The sequence below is a fragment of the Xiphophorus maculatus genome, chromosome 17 (assembly GCF_002775205.1).
Source record: "Xiphophorus maculatus strain JP 163 A chromosome 17, X_maculatus-5.0-male, whole genome shotgun sequence".
NCBI lineage: Eukaryota > Metazoa > Chordata > Actinopteri > Cyprinodontiformes > Poeciliidae > Xiphophorus > Xiphophorus maculatus.
In genome coordinates this window covers 14,738,713-14,755,128 of record NC_036459.1, presented here as the reverse complement: position 1 = coordinate 14,755,128, position 16,416 = coordinate 14,738,713, and the positions used below count along the sequence as shown (strand labels likewise).

Genomic DNA, 16,416 nt, shown 5'->3' with positions numbered 1-16,416 from the left:
GCCTTCATCCAGTGGGCTAAAAACCCAATTTATTTCTGTAGCACATGAGAGGCTTGTAAGGGTCCCGGGGGGGGTTTGCTGTTGTGTTGTCAAGGTAATACACTGTCAGGGACTTGGCCTCCCGAGCCAGTCCAAAGGGTATTTTTGAACGTATTCACTAATTGAAAAAAGTAGGAAGGCAGAACTGAAAGCAGAGGCGGCAAGAGAGAGAGAAAAGAATAACTTAAAGAGAAAGTTGAAAATAGATCAAGAGACGGTAGAGAGAGGAGAAAAAAAACAGAATAAGTGAAAAGGTGAGGCTGCAAATACCTCTGCACAGATGGCGTCCCCTGCTTGTCATGTTCGGGGGGTAAAGGAATGACATGCGCATATACAGCATCTGTCATTCAGCTCGGTCAAGTGGGCATGATTGGATGTCGGCAGTTTCTAATGGTAACAGTCTCCATATCCCTCCTCCTGTGCAGCTCTACCCTGTGTGTGTGTGTGGGAGGCAGAGCACCTTAGCCCCCTTCGTCGATCTCCATTTGAAGCTCCATCAGGCTTCTCCTATAATTACAGACGCGTCACGTGAGGTGAAGATGCTTCCTCACCATTCCTGCTTTTCAACCATCCAGCCTCAAAGTTTCTGTTTGCGCCGGCTAAATAAGGCAGCTGGGGTAGCAAATGAAGGAGGAAATTGGGGGAAATGACTTGCATCCAGTTTTCCGTTTCTGTTGCGGTGACTGACGGCTGTCGCAGGCGTGGCGTCAGATGTATAGTCAGGATACTGAGGGGAATTGGGATGCTGAGGTTTCCCCACAGGGAGGAGCAGGCAAAGCTTGACAGCAGTCTGAGATCTGCGCTGTCATATTTGTCGATGGGTTTTGGCATCAGCGAGACTTTTGTTGTTGTTGTTGTTGTGTATGTGTGCAAAGCAGAAGTTGGCTGTGCTTTAGATGTGCAGCACATAGGTGGAACATCGGGCAGCGTTGCATAAAGTTTGCGCGACATGCCCAACAACAATCAAGGAAGCTTTAGTGGCTTTGAAAAAACTTTTTGAAAAGTGTTTTGTGCGTTTGTAATCCTGGAAACAAAAACTGGCTACAGCCTGTGAAAGAGTTGAGATTCACCATCCATCAGGACAACAAACATTGAAGCTGCAACTTTATTTTTTATATTAAAAATAATATGTATTTTATCTATTTGTTAAAACTTTCACCACGTCCTCTCAATCTCCTCCTTGAGCTTCTGTTACCGACTGAAGAAATGCACCACTGCTGGTCAAAAACAGCCAATCAGAGCCAGGAGGAGGGTCTTAACGCTATCAATCAATGAATGCAATGCCCTGCCAGATATTCTAATGGCAGAGAAACAGCTCTCCGCTACAAGAAAACCATTCATCCACTGTTATCTAACTAGCTTTAGCATTCACGACAGGCTCAGCAGAGAGCAAGGGGGAGAGGGTGGAGCAGCGTGCACATGGGCATGATTGGGACAAGGCAGAGGAGCTCTATTTATTTTTCACAGGTTATCTGTTGTGACATGGAAATATGTAAAAAAAAAAAAAAAGATTTTTATAAAACTGACATACTGCAGCTTTAATAAACATACAGCCAGATCTGCAGTGAAATGGTTTAAAATAAAACATATTGATGTCTTTCAATGGCCCATTCCTAAACCCAGTTGAGAATCTTTGGTAAAACTTCAAAAGTTTAAGTTGATCACATGATCACATTGAGAATGGACAAACATTTTAGTTTCTCCAATAGGCAATACTGGTGAAGACATAGCTATTAGAGCTATTATTGGAGGTAATAGGGACAAACTGAACTGAGTCTGATGGCATTCCTCCTGGAGACCTAAGAGTGACTCGGGCAGCAGCTTTCAGCTTTCCACTGACCGGCTCTGGATGAAAAAGAGAGAGGAGGAAAAGATACGGCGCCGTGACTCATTCACATTATCCTCTGAAGTGGAAATGCTTCAAACGTGTCGCACTCGCACATACAGAAACGGGCACGCAGTCGCACACTGGCATGCACACGGCACGTGCGCAACGGGAACCCGGGAGTTTATTCTGAGTGTGCGATGTGCTTTGAGCAGTCGCTCACTTTGAAACATCAGATTCCCGCTTAAAAGGAGAAAGTGGGCAAACTCCAACAGGGCAATTAGTTCCATATCTCAAAATAAGTTCTCTCCGTTGCCTGGGTGTTCACAATTCCCTGAACAAAGTTAAAAGTAGTTGAACATTTCTAGGCTAATTTCCTGTAAAGAAATCACAAAGCATCTAATGCTGATGTTTAAATGCTACTGGTCCCATGAGACAGGGGCACTTGCTGGATATTATCGAGTGGTACGCACAAAACAACTCACCTGACCCACAAGGGCACAATCACAACCTTAGCACACATCATAAGCGTGAAAACCAGCAGAAACCACACAAATACAGACCACATATAGCAAATAAAAACTTTGCACCGCGTATCCAATGGTGATTTCCTGATCCAAGCAATTTGTCACGTACACGATGCTCCCACAAAAACAGCGACTCTGATCAACAGTGCATGAGTCGCATGATGTGGGATTCATGCACTCATAAGTCTCACATGATGTTTCTCTCCGTTGCCTGGGTGGTTCAGGGGATTGCGACTCGTGTGTGTGTGTGTGTGTGTGTGTGTGTGTGTGTGTGTGTATGTAGGCACACACATATGCTTACATAGCCTACTTTTTTACACATTACAATAAACAATGTACACAGGAAAGCAGATTCCCAAGCTCAAGTAGTGTGTGTGCGTGTGTCGGCGTGCGTGTGTGTGGGGGCGTGTGCGTGTGTGAGACATCATCATTTCTACTCTTTTTGGCAAACGTTTTGACTGGTTATAAGTCCGCTTGTTCATTGTTTATGGCCACCCTTACCGCATCGTCATGTTAAGCTTACAGAAAGAGCTTCTAGCTGCCAAATAAGCAAACTTAATCAATAAAATTTAGTTTTAGAACATACAAGTTAACACCCCCACAGAAGCACCCCTACAGGATGTTTTAACACTAAAGACCATTTTTATTTTTTCCTCATTGTGTCTGACACAACATAATTTGCCAAATAATCAGTGAGATCAAAGAGGGCAATCCTTCTGATAAGGGCAGAGCTAGTTCACTTGTGTTGTAGGCTTCATATTGTTTTACGTTGTGCATCCCATTACTTCAAGCATAAAGCAGAAAGAACATACCTACAGTCGTCCATGGTGGTGGAAGAGTGACAATCTGAGGCTGTCTTTGGTCCTAAATGACTTGTTTAGATTTTCTCTACAAGGAAATCCTCATGAAGAACATCCGCAAATCAGTTCCTGTCCATATATGTTTAGGAGGGCTTGAGTTATGCAGTCGGTAAATGATCCACATAATATCAGCAAGTCCAAAACAAAAGAAGAAGTACTTGACCTAGGCCCATTGAGCGCTGCCTATCTAGATTAGTGATTGTTGTGTTGGCTTGCTGTGGTGAATTTCCCAGTTAGCACTAGCTACAGTTGGGCTAACTATCGTCGAGATCAAGACTTGAAATCGCAGCAAAACTACTTTTCTATGTCATACAAACCTTGGTTGTTATGCTACGCCCGGCTCGGCATTGTGAGCATGCAGCCAGTGAACCATGAGATCTACCTTTAAGATTGGACGCTCTGCTGCACCTGGGCCTCATATAGACTTCACCCGCTAAGCTAATCTCCACTGCCAGCCGTGGTCAACTCGGAGCAGGATACGGATATAAACAGATGTACAGAGATGGTTAATGGCTCGGAACAAACGCAACAGGTCACACAGCACAAATCAGCGGCTCATTTATGTTTGTGACATGCAGAGATTTAACTATGGCAGGTAATGCAGCTCGGCAGAATACATTAAGTCTGGGTTTGATGAGGTCATGTTTGTGTTTGAACCTGGTGGATTATTTCAGTGGTGTTTTTTTAAAAAATTTTGTGCTATATTTTTAGATTTATCATCACTTTTACTGTCACAAAGATAACTTGTAATTCTAAATGTAGCATAAAGGCTGTTTTTACTTTGTTGTAGAAATCGAGCTGCTTTTGCTTTACAACAAATGTATTGTCAGAATAGCTGAAATGTCTCTGTAACTGTAACCAATGACAACTGAGGTGAAACGAGATATGAATCCACTGTATTAAAACGATATATTTCTTATTCTTGTACAGAACTGTTGGTGTTGTTGTTATTCCTTAATATTAAAATTAAGGAATGTCGACATTTTCACAAGGTTATTGGGCACAGAGCTGGATTACATCAGCCCAAACAAACTTTGTTTTTCATCCTTTTCTTCTCTTTGTGTCTCCACAGAAATCTGCTGGACATGGACACCTTCTCCAAATCAGACCCAAGTAAGAGACATGATGTCCAAAAGCCCATCAGACTCATAACTCTTTAGACGGTCATGTGGAAAAGACAACACTGTTACTTTCTGGAGAGAGGTCTTTATCACATATTAAAATAAGAGTCAGGAGATTGGTTAAAATGGACGGTAATGAATTTAGAATGATTACTAAATTAATGGATCAAATTTATTGTTGAACAAACACCTACTGTAAATGACAGTCATGCATTCAACATTATTATGTAGCCTTACCTTTTTATTATGGTCTTGGCCAGGATATTTCATGCTTCACAAAAACTCTTCATGTCATTTCCTCTGTAGCATTTGTGTCCTTCAATCTAAGACCACACAAGAAAAAAGGTTATTACATGATGAACAAGTTGTCAGCACATTTCCAAGAGAACAGGATGGAAAAAGTGACTCGTTGTGGTGATGATGACGATGACAGTGATGAGAAGAGTGCTGGGATGACGGTGATTGTATGTAGTAGCAGAGGACAGGCTTTAACTATATGTTTAGGTAGTTCTTGTGATTCCTCTGAGCACAACTCTAATCCTTTAATTTGAACCTGACTGATGTAGGAAGGAGCCGGCAGGTGAAAGTATTAAAGTTGGCAGAGATGCATAGATAACCGGGGTATGTGACCTGGTGATAAAAATATCAGCCATACAAATCAAACGGCTCCAGCTTTCTGGTGGAATAAAAAAAATAATAATCTAAGATTTTCAAATCCATGGAACATGTTCTGTTTCAGTAATCAAGCCTTATTTATTCTATAATTAGCTACACGTACTGTTGATACAGCTGTTTGTATTGACTGGTGTTAACGTTAGACGTTTGTCTTCTTTACAGTTTGTGTTCTCTACGCTCAAGGCATGGGCAACAAGGAATGGAGAGAGGTCAGTACGTTTCTTCACTGCAACACCACTGCATCTTCTTTGTAATGGCCGACGTGTCTGATGTTTCAAGGCTGTGAATACCTCAATATGACAATAAAGTTTCATCTTGCATACAGAATAAATGAGCAAAGGAGTACTTTCTATTAGCAAAGAGAAATAAATGGAGTACACCTTTTTAGCAGCAGCTGAAGCTCTATCGCTGACTTCGTCCAGGAATGAGACGCAGCTAAACAGACTCAGAGTTCTTCATCTGATGAAGAAAAATGAAGAAATCATATAGTACTTTACCACGAGAGAGAAAAACTAAGAACACAGACCAGATGGAACCAATTGTTTCCATTTCACCCATGTAACATGGATGTACTCGATCTACAGACATCTGATGGTGGGAAGACATTTTGGAAAAACACCTGCGTGAACAATCAGTTAGCTTTATTCTCCATGATTTAAGAAAAAAAAAAAAGAAAATCTGAACTGAGAGCCCACCATTCACCGTCTATAGCAGGTATTTTACGTATCATAGCCACTCTATAAAACCTGAACTATCCCTTTAAGAAGTCGACAGTCAGGGGGGCAACATATTGAGTCATTAAAATACCATATTTAAATGCAAACGTTACTCTTTTTAGCCGCACGGGTTACATTAGTCAAGGCTCTTCTAATGTGCTTAAGCTCTTATTTACTTTAGGCTATGCATGCTCTCATTAGACAAACACTTATCACTTAAAATGATTAAAAGCAATGTGCATTCACATTTAACTAGAAATAACACATCAGGTCAATGTATTCACCAGCCTAATTTGTCTCTCTGTGGTAACTGTTGGCGTCACTTTTGCATCAATGATTTTTATTTACCATCTAAGCTGATATCTGTGAAAACGGCAGATGGTCACTTATCAGTGAACCAACCAGAGACACAGGTGGAGGACTTATTTTAGGTGTAGCCAGATTTAATGAAAGTCCTAATTATGCCTGTCATTGCTCTTTTTAATTGGTAAACACCCTCGACAGCATCTTTAAGAGCATGTTTTCTGAACTGCAGTCACCAGAGAGTTGTTTTTTCCCCCACCCCCTTCCACATGAATATTCACGAATGTAAATGAGAGTTCAAATTCCCACTGCCCCAATCATTCCCGGTTCTTAAACATTCCGAGTGGCCCGTCATCTGCTTGCTCTATCAGCAGGCAAAGTTAAATGTCAAACGCTGACCTGCCCGACCCCCATTGACTGGATTCTTAAGCTGCTCTGCATTCATTACGCTGTAGCTGTACATAATCTCCCGTAACCAGAGCCTCCCCTGATGTTTCTCCAGAGGAACAGGCTGCAGGTGAGAAGGTGTTTTACACGAGCCACCACAACTTCTGGAACGTCTGGAAAAGCCGCGTTTGTTTGAGCGGAGAAATCTCCGAAGTGTTGCGTGAAGATAAAGCGACATCTTATAGATTCTCTGAATGCAGGGCGGTGAACGGCAATGATTGAGAAAAGCCGCGGAGACGAGGAATGGTCGGACCCTTGAGTTTTCTCCCGACTGTTCTCTCAACATCTCTCTCATCTTTGCTCTTTATTTCCAGTTTGGGAGAACGGAGGTGATTGACAACACACTAAACCCAGACTTTGTGAGGAAATTCATGCTGGACTACTTCTTTGAAGAGAGACAGAATCTCAGATTTGACTTGTGAGTACAACTTCCTGTGTTTGCTTAACTTTTTAGTGTCTTGTTTTTGTCTGGTTTTCTTTGCTTAGTACAGCGACAAGTAAAAGTATTCGCTCCACACATTTTGTCATATTTTAGCCACATGCAATATATTTTTGTACTATTTTGTGTGATTGGCTTACAAAAATGCGAGTAAATGTTCTGCAAACGTTGATTTGAAAGTCTTGCCACCGATTTTCAGTTGGATTCAGATTCAGGCCCAGACTTTGACTAGACCATTTCACCACATAACCTTTTGATTGTATCTCCAGCTTTATGTTGGGGACATTTTCCTCCTGTGAGGTGGACTTTTTCTTCCAGCTTGAAGTCTGTCATGTTTCTTCTTGCCCTCTGTGTTGTCCCATCAGTTCTGACCAGCTTTTGAGATGTCTTTTGTTAAAATTGGAAACATTGTGTTTTACTTTGCGGTCTGTCAAAGAGGAAGTGTATAAATGCAGAAGACTCGGTTTTTCCAAGAACTCCAGCCTCTTAAAACGCCTTCATTTGCTCTGAAGTTGAATTGGAAGTGGAACAGTTGTGGTTTTTAAACCCAAAGGTGAACTAACAGCTTTGAAAGGTCAGGGTCAACTGATACAAGTCGCTCACCTTTGTATGAAGACACCTGCAGAGTGGTTCCACCCCACAGTAAAAGGTTCAGGGTTCCTTCAGCTGAGACATTTCTCCCACCGTCTTACTCAGTGCAGTAGACAGTTGACTGATTCTTCCCTGATGGCACAACTTCCATGTTCACAAAAAAATCTTTAAGCAAGCATGTCAGAAGGAATTGTACAAATCTTTTCCGACCAAAGAAAAAAAAAAACCACCGGAGCAGTACAACAACGATGCGTTTGTGTCAGGTTTGACAGGGGGGTTTCCTACTAGAGACTGCTGTTGTAGACGTTTTACCACAGAAAGCTCACACACACCGAGGCAAACAGCATCACGTTTTCAGGAGTTTGCTCTACATCCTTTCCCTATTTTGACCGTTGGATGCTCCAGAAGCATCCTGAATGTTTACTAACGCTCCACTCATGATGGCTCTACTTTCACTCTCTGTTTTTAGGCAGTTCTAGAGAGGGCGAATTGGATTATTGACATCCAAGTCACTGCTCTGCATGTTTACCACATTTGGTTCAAATCAGACCTTTCCGTCCTGGACGCTTAACGTTTTGTGAGTAGCTTGTGTTCAGGGGCAGTCTGAAAATAAAGTGCGCCCTTTTTCAATTGTGAAGCCGAGAGAATCCCTAAGAGATAAAAAACAACTACACCTCCTCACTATATCACTTGTAAAAATCCCTTTTTAGCAGCAAAGCAGCTGTTTTCTGTTTGATGTGTTCAGTCTGTCATGATGTTACTGATGAATTTTGGTTTGGTGATCTATAAGAATTCAGTTCACTGAGGTTTCCGGACATCCATGAATAAGCTTGAATATTTTCCCAGCCTTTCTGTTGTAGAACTCGTGGCGTCTGTGAGGTTACCGTCCTGCTGCAGTGACTCGGATCCAGTACGTTTCTACTGGTTGACAAACGGCCTTCCACTTGACTTTATATAGATTGCACTTCGGCTATGATACCTGATTTTGCAGGAGCTTTCAGTAAGGAAGGCAGTTTTTGTTCTTGTGAGCGTTTCTACAAATCTTACTGGTGACTCATCCAATAATAACAGTGAGGGATCCAGCAGTAGTTTGTGATTAAACACCATGTTCTAGCCGTAGAAACTCTGTGAACACGCAGCAGAAAACTAAATTGGATCCTGGATTAGGTTTCTGTAGTGGAAAAGCATCCAATGGTTAACCAGCACCAAATCATTACATTTGCACCGCTGTACTTGACTACTGTTGTTATGAGAGGTTTATGTTGATCCGGCGAGTTTGGTTTTCTCCAAACTTAAAGATGTCATTCTCATCATTCCACAGATGTCATCAGTGTGAATCTGTGTCATTTCCTTGTACTTCAGATTTACTGACTAGACCTTTTTGGTTGCACGAGGTGCAAACTTAGAAATCTGACATTTTGTTTGTCTTCCTTCTCATACCGATGGGGTTTTAGACGTTTTGAACCTGCCAGCAGCGTCTCTAGGTGATGCCGTTTCTTGTTAATTACATGCAAATTTCAGTTTCTCTTTTAAAATGAAAAGATTAATTAGATTATCCATAAACCACAGAGGAGCGGCAACAGTTTTCACCGTCATCATGACAGTTAGGCCGCGACGGGAAAGAGCGGCTGGGTCTGAGATGGTAGTAAGAAAAAAAAGGAGAAGAAAATAAAAAAAAAGGCTGTGGGGGGAAAAAATAGTTTGTGTGGGCGGAATGTTGTGAGAAAATGAAATATGATGAGCATCTTTGGAATGTTGGGTTCACACCTGGATCCTGGCAGCTCTTAAGAGGTGACTGGACCGTTTCCAATCACGACACCTAAAATACCCTGAGCCTTTTGCGCAGGTGCTCAGCCAGAGCAACGTAGGATCCCTGCCTTGGCATTTCCACCGAGTCGCTCAGTCACGCTCCGCGCTCACATGTGCAGGAGTTGTGTCACCCGGTCACATGGTGGACAGACTCACTCCGAGACGAAACCAAAAGTGATGTGTGCCTCTTGCGCGTGCTCTCCCACATGCGGCGCGGCCCAAGCCACGGTGTGGGTATTTGCGTGCCGGTGTGTGCGGCGTAGCAGGTAGCCATAACAACCGGAGTTTCGGGAGATTGTGGCTGAAGATGTAGGGAAAGACGGTTTTCCTTCAGGTAAAAAAAGAGAAGCATTTAACCTTTCATATCGAGTCTGCTCCAGTAGATCTCAACAAGTCACCAGTCAGTCTACTTACACACAGAAGAAGCACACCCTGCTACTACGTGCATTGTTGTGCATGAAAAAAAAGATTCCATGCAATTTTTTTTTGAATGAAACTTGATATCCTCGCTCCAGAGAATCTAGTTTAGATTTGCTAGTAAGATCACACCAGTTTCCCTCAGATTGATGTGGCCTGTCACAATGACAAATTTTGCTGGATTGTCCAGCAAAATATTGTAGTTTTGAATCCATTTTCAAGTAATTATAACAACGGCATAATAATGCAAGTTCTCCCTCTCAAAGACCAGTGGTGGGAAGTAACGAAGTACAAGTACTTCGTTACTGTACTTAAGTACAATTTTCGTGTATCTGTACTTTACTTAAGTAGATTTAATAATGGATACTTTCTACTTTTACTCCACTACATTTAACAGTAAGTATCTGTACTTTCTACTTCACTACATTTCTATATAGCGTTTCGTTACTCGTTACATCCAAGACGCATTTCAGTTTTTTGATTTGTTCGTTAGTTTGAAAGTATCCAATGGCGAGAGCAGAATCAGTCCGCTGAACCAATCCAAAGCGGGAAATAGCCATTAGGCCCTCCCTCAAGAAGAGCAGCACAGTACGCAGGACCTGCAGAATCATTATCTCCCAGAATGGAGTCCAAGGATAGTCATCCTCCAGAAGACCTGCCCCACCCATGGCCTTATTTAAAAGATTTCTTTGAAATAACTGGGTCAAAAAACGCTTCCTGGAGATTCCAATGCCGCCTTTGCCTTCCCCGAAAGCATGAAATTCTATCTTTCAAACATTCACCATCAAATTTGAAAAAACATATTGAGGTAAGTTAAGTTGCTAAACGCTATCGATGTTAAATTAATTTGTGTTAGTGAAGTTTTATGTAATCTTAGCAAGCTTTTTGTTGAACTCGACTGCAGTAAATAAATACGATTACTGTATATTGTTATAAGCTAGCATGAACTTGCAAGTAACAGCATTGCTCATTAAAATGGTACATTACTGATTTATTAAAACTAAATACGATAGGTACACTTAATGACATTATATAAGCCGTTAGGTATTATGGTCGGCAAGTACTTTTACTTTTAATACTTAAGTAGTTTTAAAAGCTTGTACTTTCTTACTTTTACTTAAGTAAAATAATAATGTGGTACTTTGACTTTTACTTGAGTAAATTTTTGTCTGTGTATTTGTACTTTTACTTAAGTACATTGTATGAGTACTTTCTCCACCACTGTCAAAGACCAATAAACTTTAATTTTGCAAAGGACACTCAACACTGGAACTGGAAGATATTTTAAATATCCAAAACAAATATAATCAGGTTTACCACCTCAAACACATTTTTTATTGTTATTGATATAATGTTATGTGAAAAATAAACCCAAACAAAACATTTGTGGGTTTCGATAGTTTTTACTAAGAAATGTATGTAAAGTCTTTTGGGGAATTGTACTTTTACTGCATATTTCTTTTTTATTAAAAGTAAATTAGTCCTTTCCACAGTTGCCACATGCATTTTTAGGATGAGGCATTGTTTCAATTTCATTTAACTCAACTGGACTCTTCCTGTACAATGGTACTAATCTCATTATATATCGTTAAAGTGTTTGACAAATTGGGGCTATGGAAATGAATCAAGCTCAACTTGTTGGGCTTTCTTTTTGTCTTTGAATAAGCATATTTTCACCCGGTTGGCTGATTTAAGGAGCTGGTAATTATTAAAGCAGCTTTCCAAATACAGTCATCTGAATATGAAGTGTCTCGGCTAAACTATACCAGAGAATCATGACAGGCTCTCTTTAAAGGGGAACCTGACAGGCAGGACGATCAGACACCTGAGGGATTAGAAGAATGGCTTTGAAGACAAGTTATAAATTTCAAAATGTGAAGTACTGATTGTATTGTGATGGGTAAGGAACAGAGCGAATGGAAAATCAGAAAAACAAGCAAGTTGTTGTACTCAGGCCAATTAAAGTTCAATTAGGGTGTTACAAACAATAAATTACTTGCATAATAAATTATAATGAGATTGATTAACTCCATGTGACAGAGAGGCTCTGCTTTAGTATTGTTGAAAAGCCAGCGTTCTGAAAAATGCTGCAAACATTTGCAGCAAATAGTTGGTTTGCACTAACTGCTACTTTTGCCTGTTTTCCCTGTCAAACATGAGTTATTAGTATTTTTTATTTTTATTTTTGAAAAGCAATTTTGGTAACATGGACTTCATAATCCATTTCAATTATTGTTGTTTATATAATTTGGGTATGTAAAATGTTTCCCAGTTCCAGTGTCAAATGTTCTTTAGATTTATATTTTTCAGAGGATGTACTTTGACATAATCAGTGTAGTAGTTGAAAATGGGCTCAAAATGTCATTATTGTTGTTTATTGCAATAATTTCTGGAACAATTTGTTGTCCAGTAAAATGCGTTGTTGCGACAGGCCTACTCACAACAAATAAGTCTCGTCCCGTTGCAGTAACACGGTTCGTTGGGTTAATGCTTGTCTGAACGGAATTTGTCATGATAAGCTCACACACAGTCTCAGTGTGTGAGAAACAGGCTTTTCTGTGACTCTCTCTCTCTCTGTGTGTGTGTGTTCACATGGGGCTCCTGTTTTGTTCTGTTTTCATCAGCAGCTGTATAAAGCTGCCACTGTCGGCTCGTCGAGGGTAACGCCGTCTGAGACGATGGCAGGTGAAAGATGAGCCATGACAATGCGGCTGTTTCAAAATAAAGCGAAAAGTGACGACGGAAATCACTTTTCGCTGATTTTTTACACTAAACTTTATGTCTTTACTTCTTAAATACACACACTGATTAAACGAAACAAGGCCTTGAAGTAATATTGATATCCTCTGTTTTTTTCCCCCTCCAAATTTATGTTGCAGTAGTGAAGCCATCTCACAAAGGTAGTTTTCATTTGAATTCATTCCCTTTCTGTCAATACTTTGTGGAACTAACTTACAACTAAAAATATTATTGTTTTTTAAGCAAGAGGCCAAATATTACCTTTTGGATCATAAAAGCCAGAATAATGGTTTACATGGTTACTCTATAAAATATTGTTTTAGAACCTAGCATCATTTTAACCACCTCCACAACTTTATAATTGACCTTTCTGGTCTGCTACTTGGTCTTTATGAGTTGTTGTTCATTTATGCCCTCTAACAAACTTCTAATACAGTTGGTTGCACTAGGTTTTACTCAGTGGGATCACAAATCATTTGCGGGCCACACTTTTCAGATTTTTGTTTACTGAAAGTTTGGACAATGAACGAATCCCTACCCTCTCGTAATGCATTGAACTTTGTGGTTATAGCGGGTCAAAACGTGAAAAAGCTTAAAACCTTTGCCCCGTACGGTAAACGCACTCATGAAAGCGGAAAGCTACTTATGAATACGAAAGGCTTTAATAAACAAAACACAAAGGCACTGCGCAAACTCCACAAGTCAAAAAGCAACACAGTAATTTAGAAAATCTTTCAATGAACCAAGAGGAAGAAAACATAAGAAAAGCTGAAGGAAACGATGACAATAGAGACGTGAGCAGTCTGAGAAATATTTGGCGTCCAGCCCGGACACTGTGGAAAAAACCCAACAACTTCAAACTGAAACTAAAAGTCAGTTGACTGGAACCCAGAATGTCTGAAAAATCTCACTTTACTTTACTTGTAAAGTCGGTAAATCTAGCTTTTTTTCCCCCCTTCTTGCACACAACACCACTGTAAACAGCAATATTTTTGTTAAAATTATAGCAACAGTAAGCCAACAGTCAGCCGTCGTAAATGGTTATTCATATCTCTGCAGAGGAAAGAGAGAATCTCGTTCTTCAAGTATTGTTTTTCATTTTCTGCCAATGATGTGATCCGACGCGTGAATGCCTCAGATAAACAATGAAAGCAAATACTTCATGTGTCGTGAACCAGTCGGGTGGTGGAGAATCTGAAAACTCTACCAAGACAAAAACATTCCTGAGAGACGCGTACGGTAAGAGGCTTCATCACTTTCCTGGTAGGTAGGGACTCTACCTGTCTATAAAAGCTATAGTGGCATCGAAAATCCGATCATCACAAGTCTCATTTTCAGCACTTCCATAACAAAAATCTATCTGATGTTGCTACAATCTATAAATCCCGGTTTTGGGGCATCAACCTTTAGTAATAAACCAGGCCCCAGACTGGTTGTGCAGGAGACAACTTGTCCATACCGATTCAGATTTAGAGTATCCAAGCATTCTAGCACTAAACATCCAGAACATTTTAACAAGTAACTAAAAGGATACTTATTTCCCTTAAGTATTAGACTGCAAAGGGCGATCCATATTTAGAGCTGAGTGAAATGACCTGAGGTGTGAAATGATCTCAGATTGCTGAGTAAACGGTTTGTCTGATGACCTGCCGTTCTGCAGAGCCTGGGGGAGCGTTTGCAGACAAATGACTCCTGTAAATATTGGGTGTACCGGCTGCACAGAGCGACGTAGAGGGAAAAACGAGGCAAATCAGACACACTTACAAAAATAATGCACAATGTTTTGTAAGAGTATTCACACTGCACAAATCTGAACTGTATGGAAGAGTGGCAAAACCAAAATGATTGTAAAAATATCCATGTAGAAGGCCCATCAAACATAGAAAAGAAGGTTCTCTGGTCAGATGTAACTTTTAGCTCATAATGTAAAATAGTATTAGTTGACAGGGTTTCACCCAGAAAGGATTGGGGGGCGTCACCAGCGGCCCACCGTGTTTTTGGGCTAGAAAATGTTCAAAGTTACAAAAATTCGGAGCTGCTTCAGCAGGCATCATCATTTGGAAATAGTAGCGTTTGAGGCCAACAGTGCATCGACCATAAACCTAGCTTAATCCATCTTTACCATCACTGTTACTGTAATTTTTTTTTCTTCAACCATTTTAATAGTTTTGTGTTTTCACAGCCAAACAAAAGAACATAGATTTGTACATGATGCTGTTATATCACATTGCATAAGTGGAGGAAAAGAAGAAAAACTGCCGCTGTACTATGTCACACATTCATGTCATATGGTGTCTTCATTGGCCTTATGCCTTACGTAATATGTCGCCAAACATTGGCATACAAATTTAATGTCTGACAATCAGAGCTAGCAGCTAATGAAAGACATAAGACAGGAGGAGGATGTTTACTTGTTAAGACGTGGCGAGACTGAATACTTTTAGATTCTCTAAATAATTTTGATTGGAGGCTGAAGAGGAACAGTCTTCAGTCACATCTGACCTTGACACAAAACACGCCACTCAACTCTTTGGAAATTACACTGCAGAATCTTTTCATCAGTTTGTATAGCCAGAAATAGTGGTGATAGATTCCATATTATTCAGTATAAAAGAGGTTTTATGTAGACAGTGTAATATTTAATACTGTATCTCACCAAGTCTATTGCATAAAAAAATCCAATTTAAGCCTGGCTGGTAGCCCGCCAGGCCTGTAAAACACTGGGGGCAGGGGAACTAAGAATGTTAATTGCTCTCAATACACCAGTGATACATGGTGGTGGCAGCATCATACCAGGATTTTGTGTGACAAATTGTGGCAAGCTACAAGGCTTATAACTACTTTTGGCAAGGCAACACAATAAGAGAATGATGGACTCATTAACGTCCCCATATCAGCCTTTCACATCCTAAAGCACTCGTCTTTCACAGTCCTGTGTGTGAAGAACAATTTATTTGGTGTCAGTTTAATGGGGGGAGTTGTAACGCTGACACGCTGGGATGCAGAATACCCAGAGCTTACAGCGAGGTGTTCATTGACGAGCTGTTGGGTCCCGTTGCTGATTTATCCTGCCTGTAATCAGCATCGGTCCCAGCTGAGATCCTGCCACTCCGTATCTATCAGGAACGCACTGACCCTCCTTTTTCCTTTATTTCCACAGGTATGATGTTGACTCAAAGAGTGCCAACCTGCAGAAACACGTGAGTCCTTCTCTGGATCTTCCTTTCTCGCTTTGTGCTTGTGTGTGTGAGGTTGTGGGGGTGTGTGTGTGTCTTCCTCCCATTTTGACCATTTTAGCCATGTAATAGCAATCTGGCCATTACGACGACTGGGCTGATTATCTGCTAAACTTGCACGGTCTCTGAGCAGGCTGTGGGTCATTTAGAAATTAAATTTGTCCACCCTGCTTCTTACCATTGATGTCAGTGATTACAACAGCTGTAATTAGTAACAGCAGCGTCCTCGCAGGTAATAACAGCTATTACCCGCCCGCCGCTTTCAGGGCGTTCTAGTTCAAAGAACCGGAGGCAGCTTGGACGCTGAACTGTCATGTTTATTTTCCATTGGGTGAGGAAAGTCTTGTCTATTTTTCTGGATAAATACTCTAAGTTATCACATACAAGTTATGTAGGTATGATTTGATTAGACGTAATGCTTGAAGGCAAGAAATTCCAATTAAGAGCCACAAAAGACTGACAGAAAGCTCAAGATCATCCTAATTCATGGATGATTTTCTATGATGCTGCGGACAAATATTCCCACGCTCCCTTACAGTTAAAATGTTACATTAAACAAATGTTGACATCAAAGATCATTTTAGTAAATATAAATCATGAAAAGGTAATTGCTGACTGTAACAATTATTGTGAAAACTACCACGTGTTGAAGGGTTTTCGAGCATGAATGAC

At 40.7% G+C, this 16,416-nt stretch overlaps 1 protein-coding gene across 2 annotated transcripts in view; it reads left to right on the top strand.

Annotated features, from left to right (window-relative positions):
- Window positions 1-16,416, top strand: part of LOC102217849 (copine-8) — an 80,691-nt gene that overhangs the window by 18,399 nt on the left and 45,876 nt on the right. For both annotated transcript variants that reach the window (XM_005801182.3, XM_023350041.1), the window contains exons 2-5: window positions 4,324-4,364; window positions 5,210-5,256; window positions 6,828-6,931; window positions 15,669-15,708. In XM_005801182.3, the coding sequence (XP_005801239.1) occupies window positions 4,324-4,364; window positions 5,210-5,256; window positions 6,828-6,931; window positions 15,669-15,708 (232 nt within the window). The remainder of the gene's footprint in view (window positions 1-4,323; window positions 4,365-5,209; window positions 5,257-6,827; window positions 6,932-15,668; window positions 15,709-16,416) is intronic.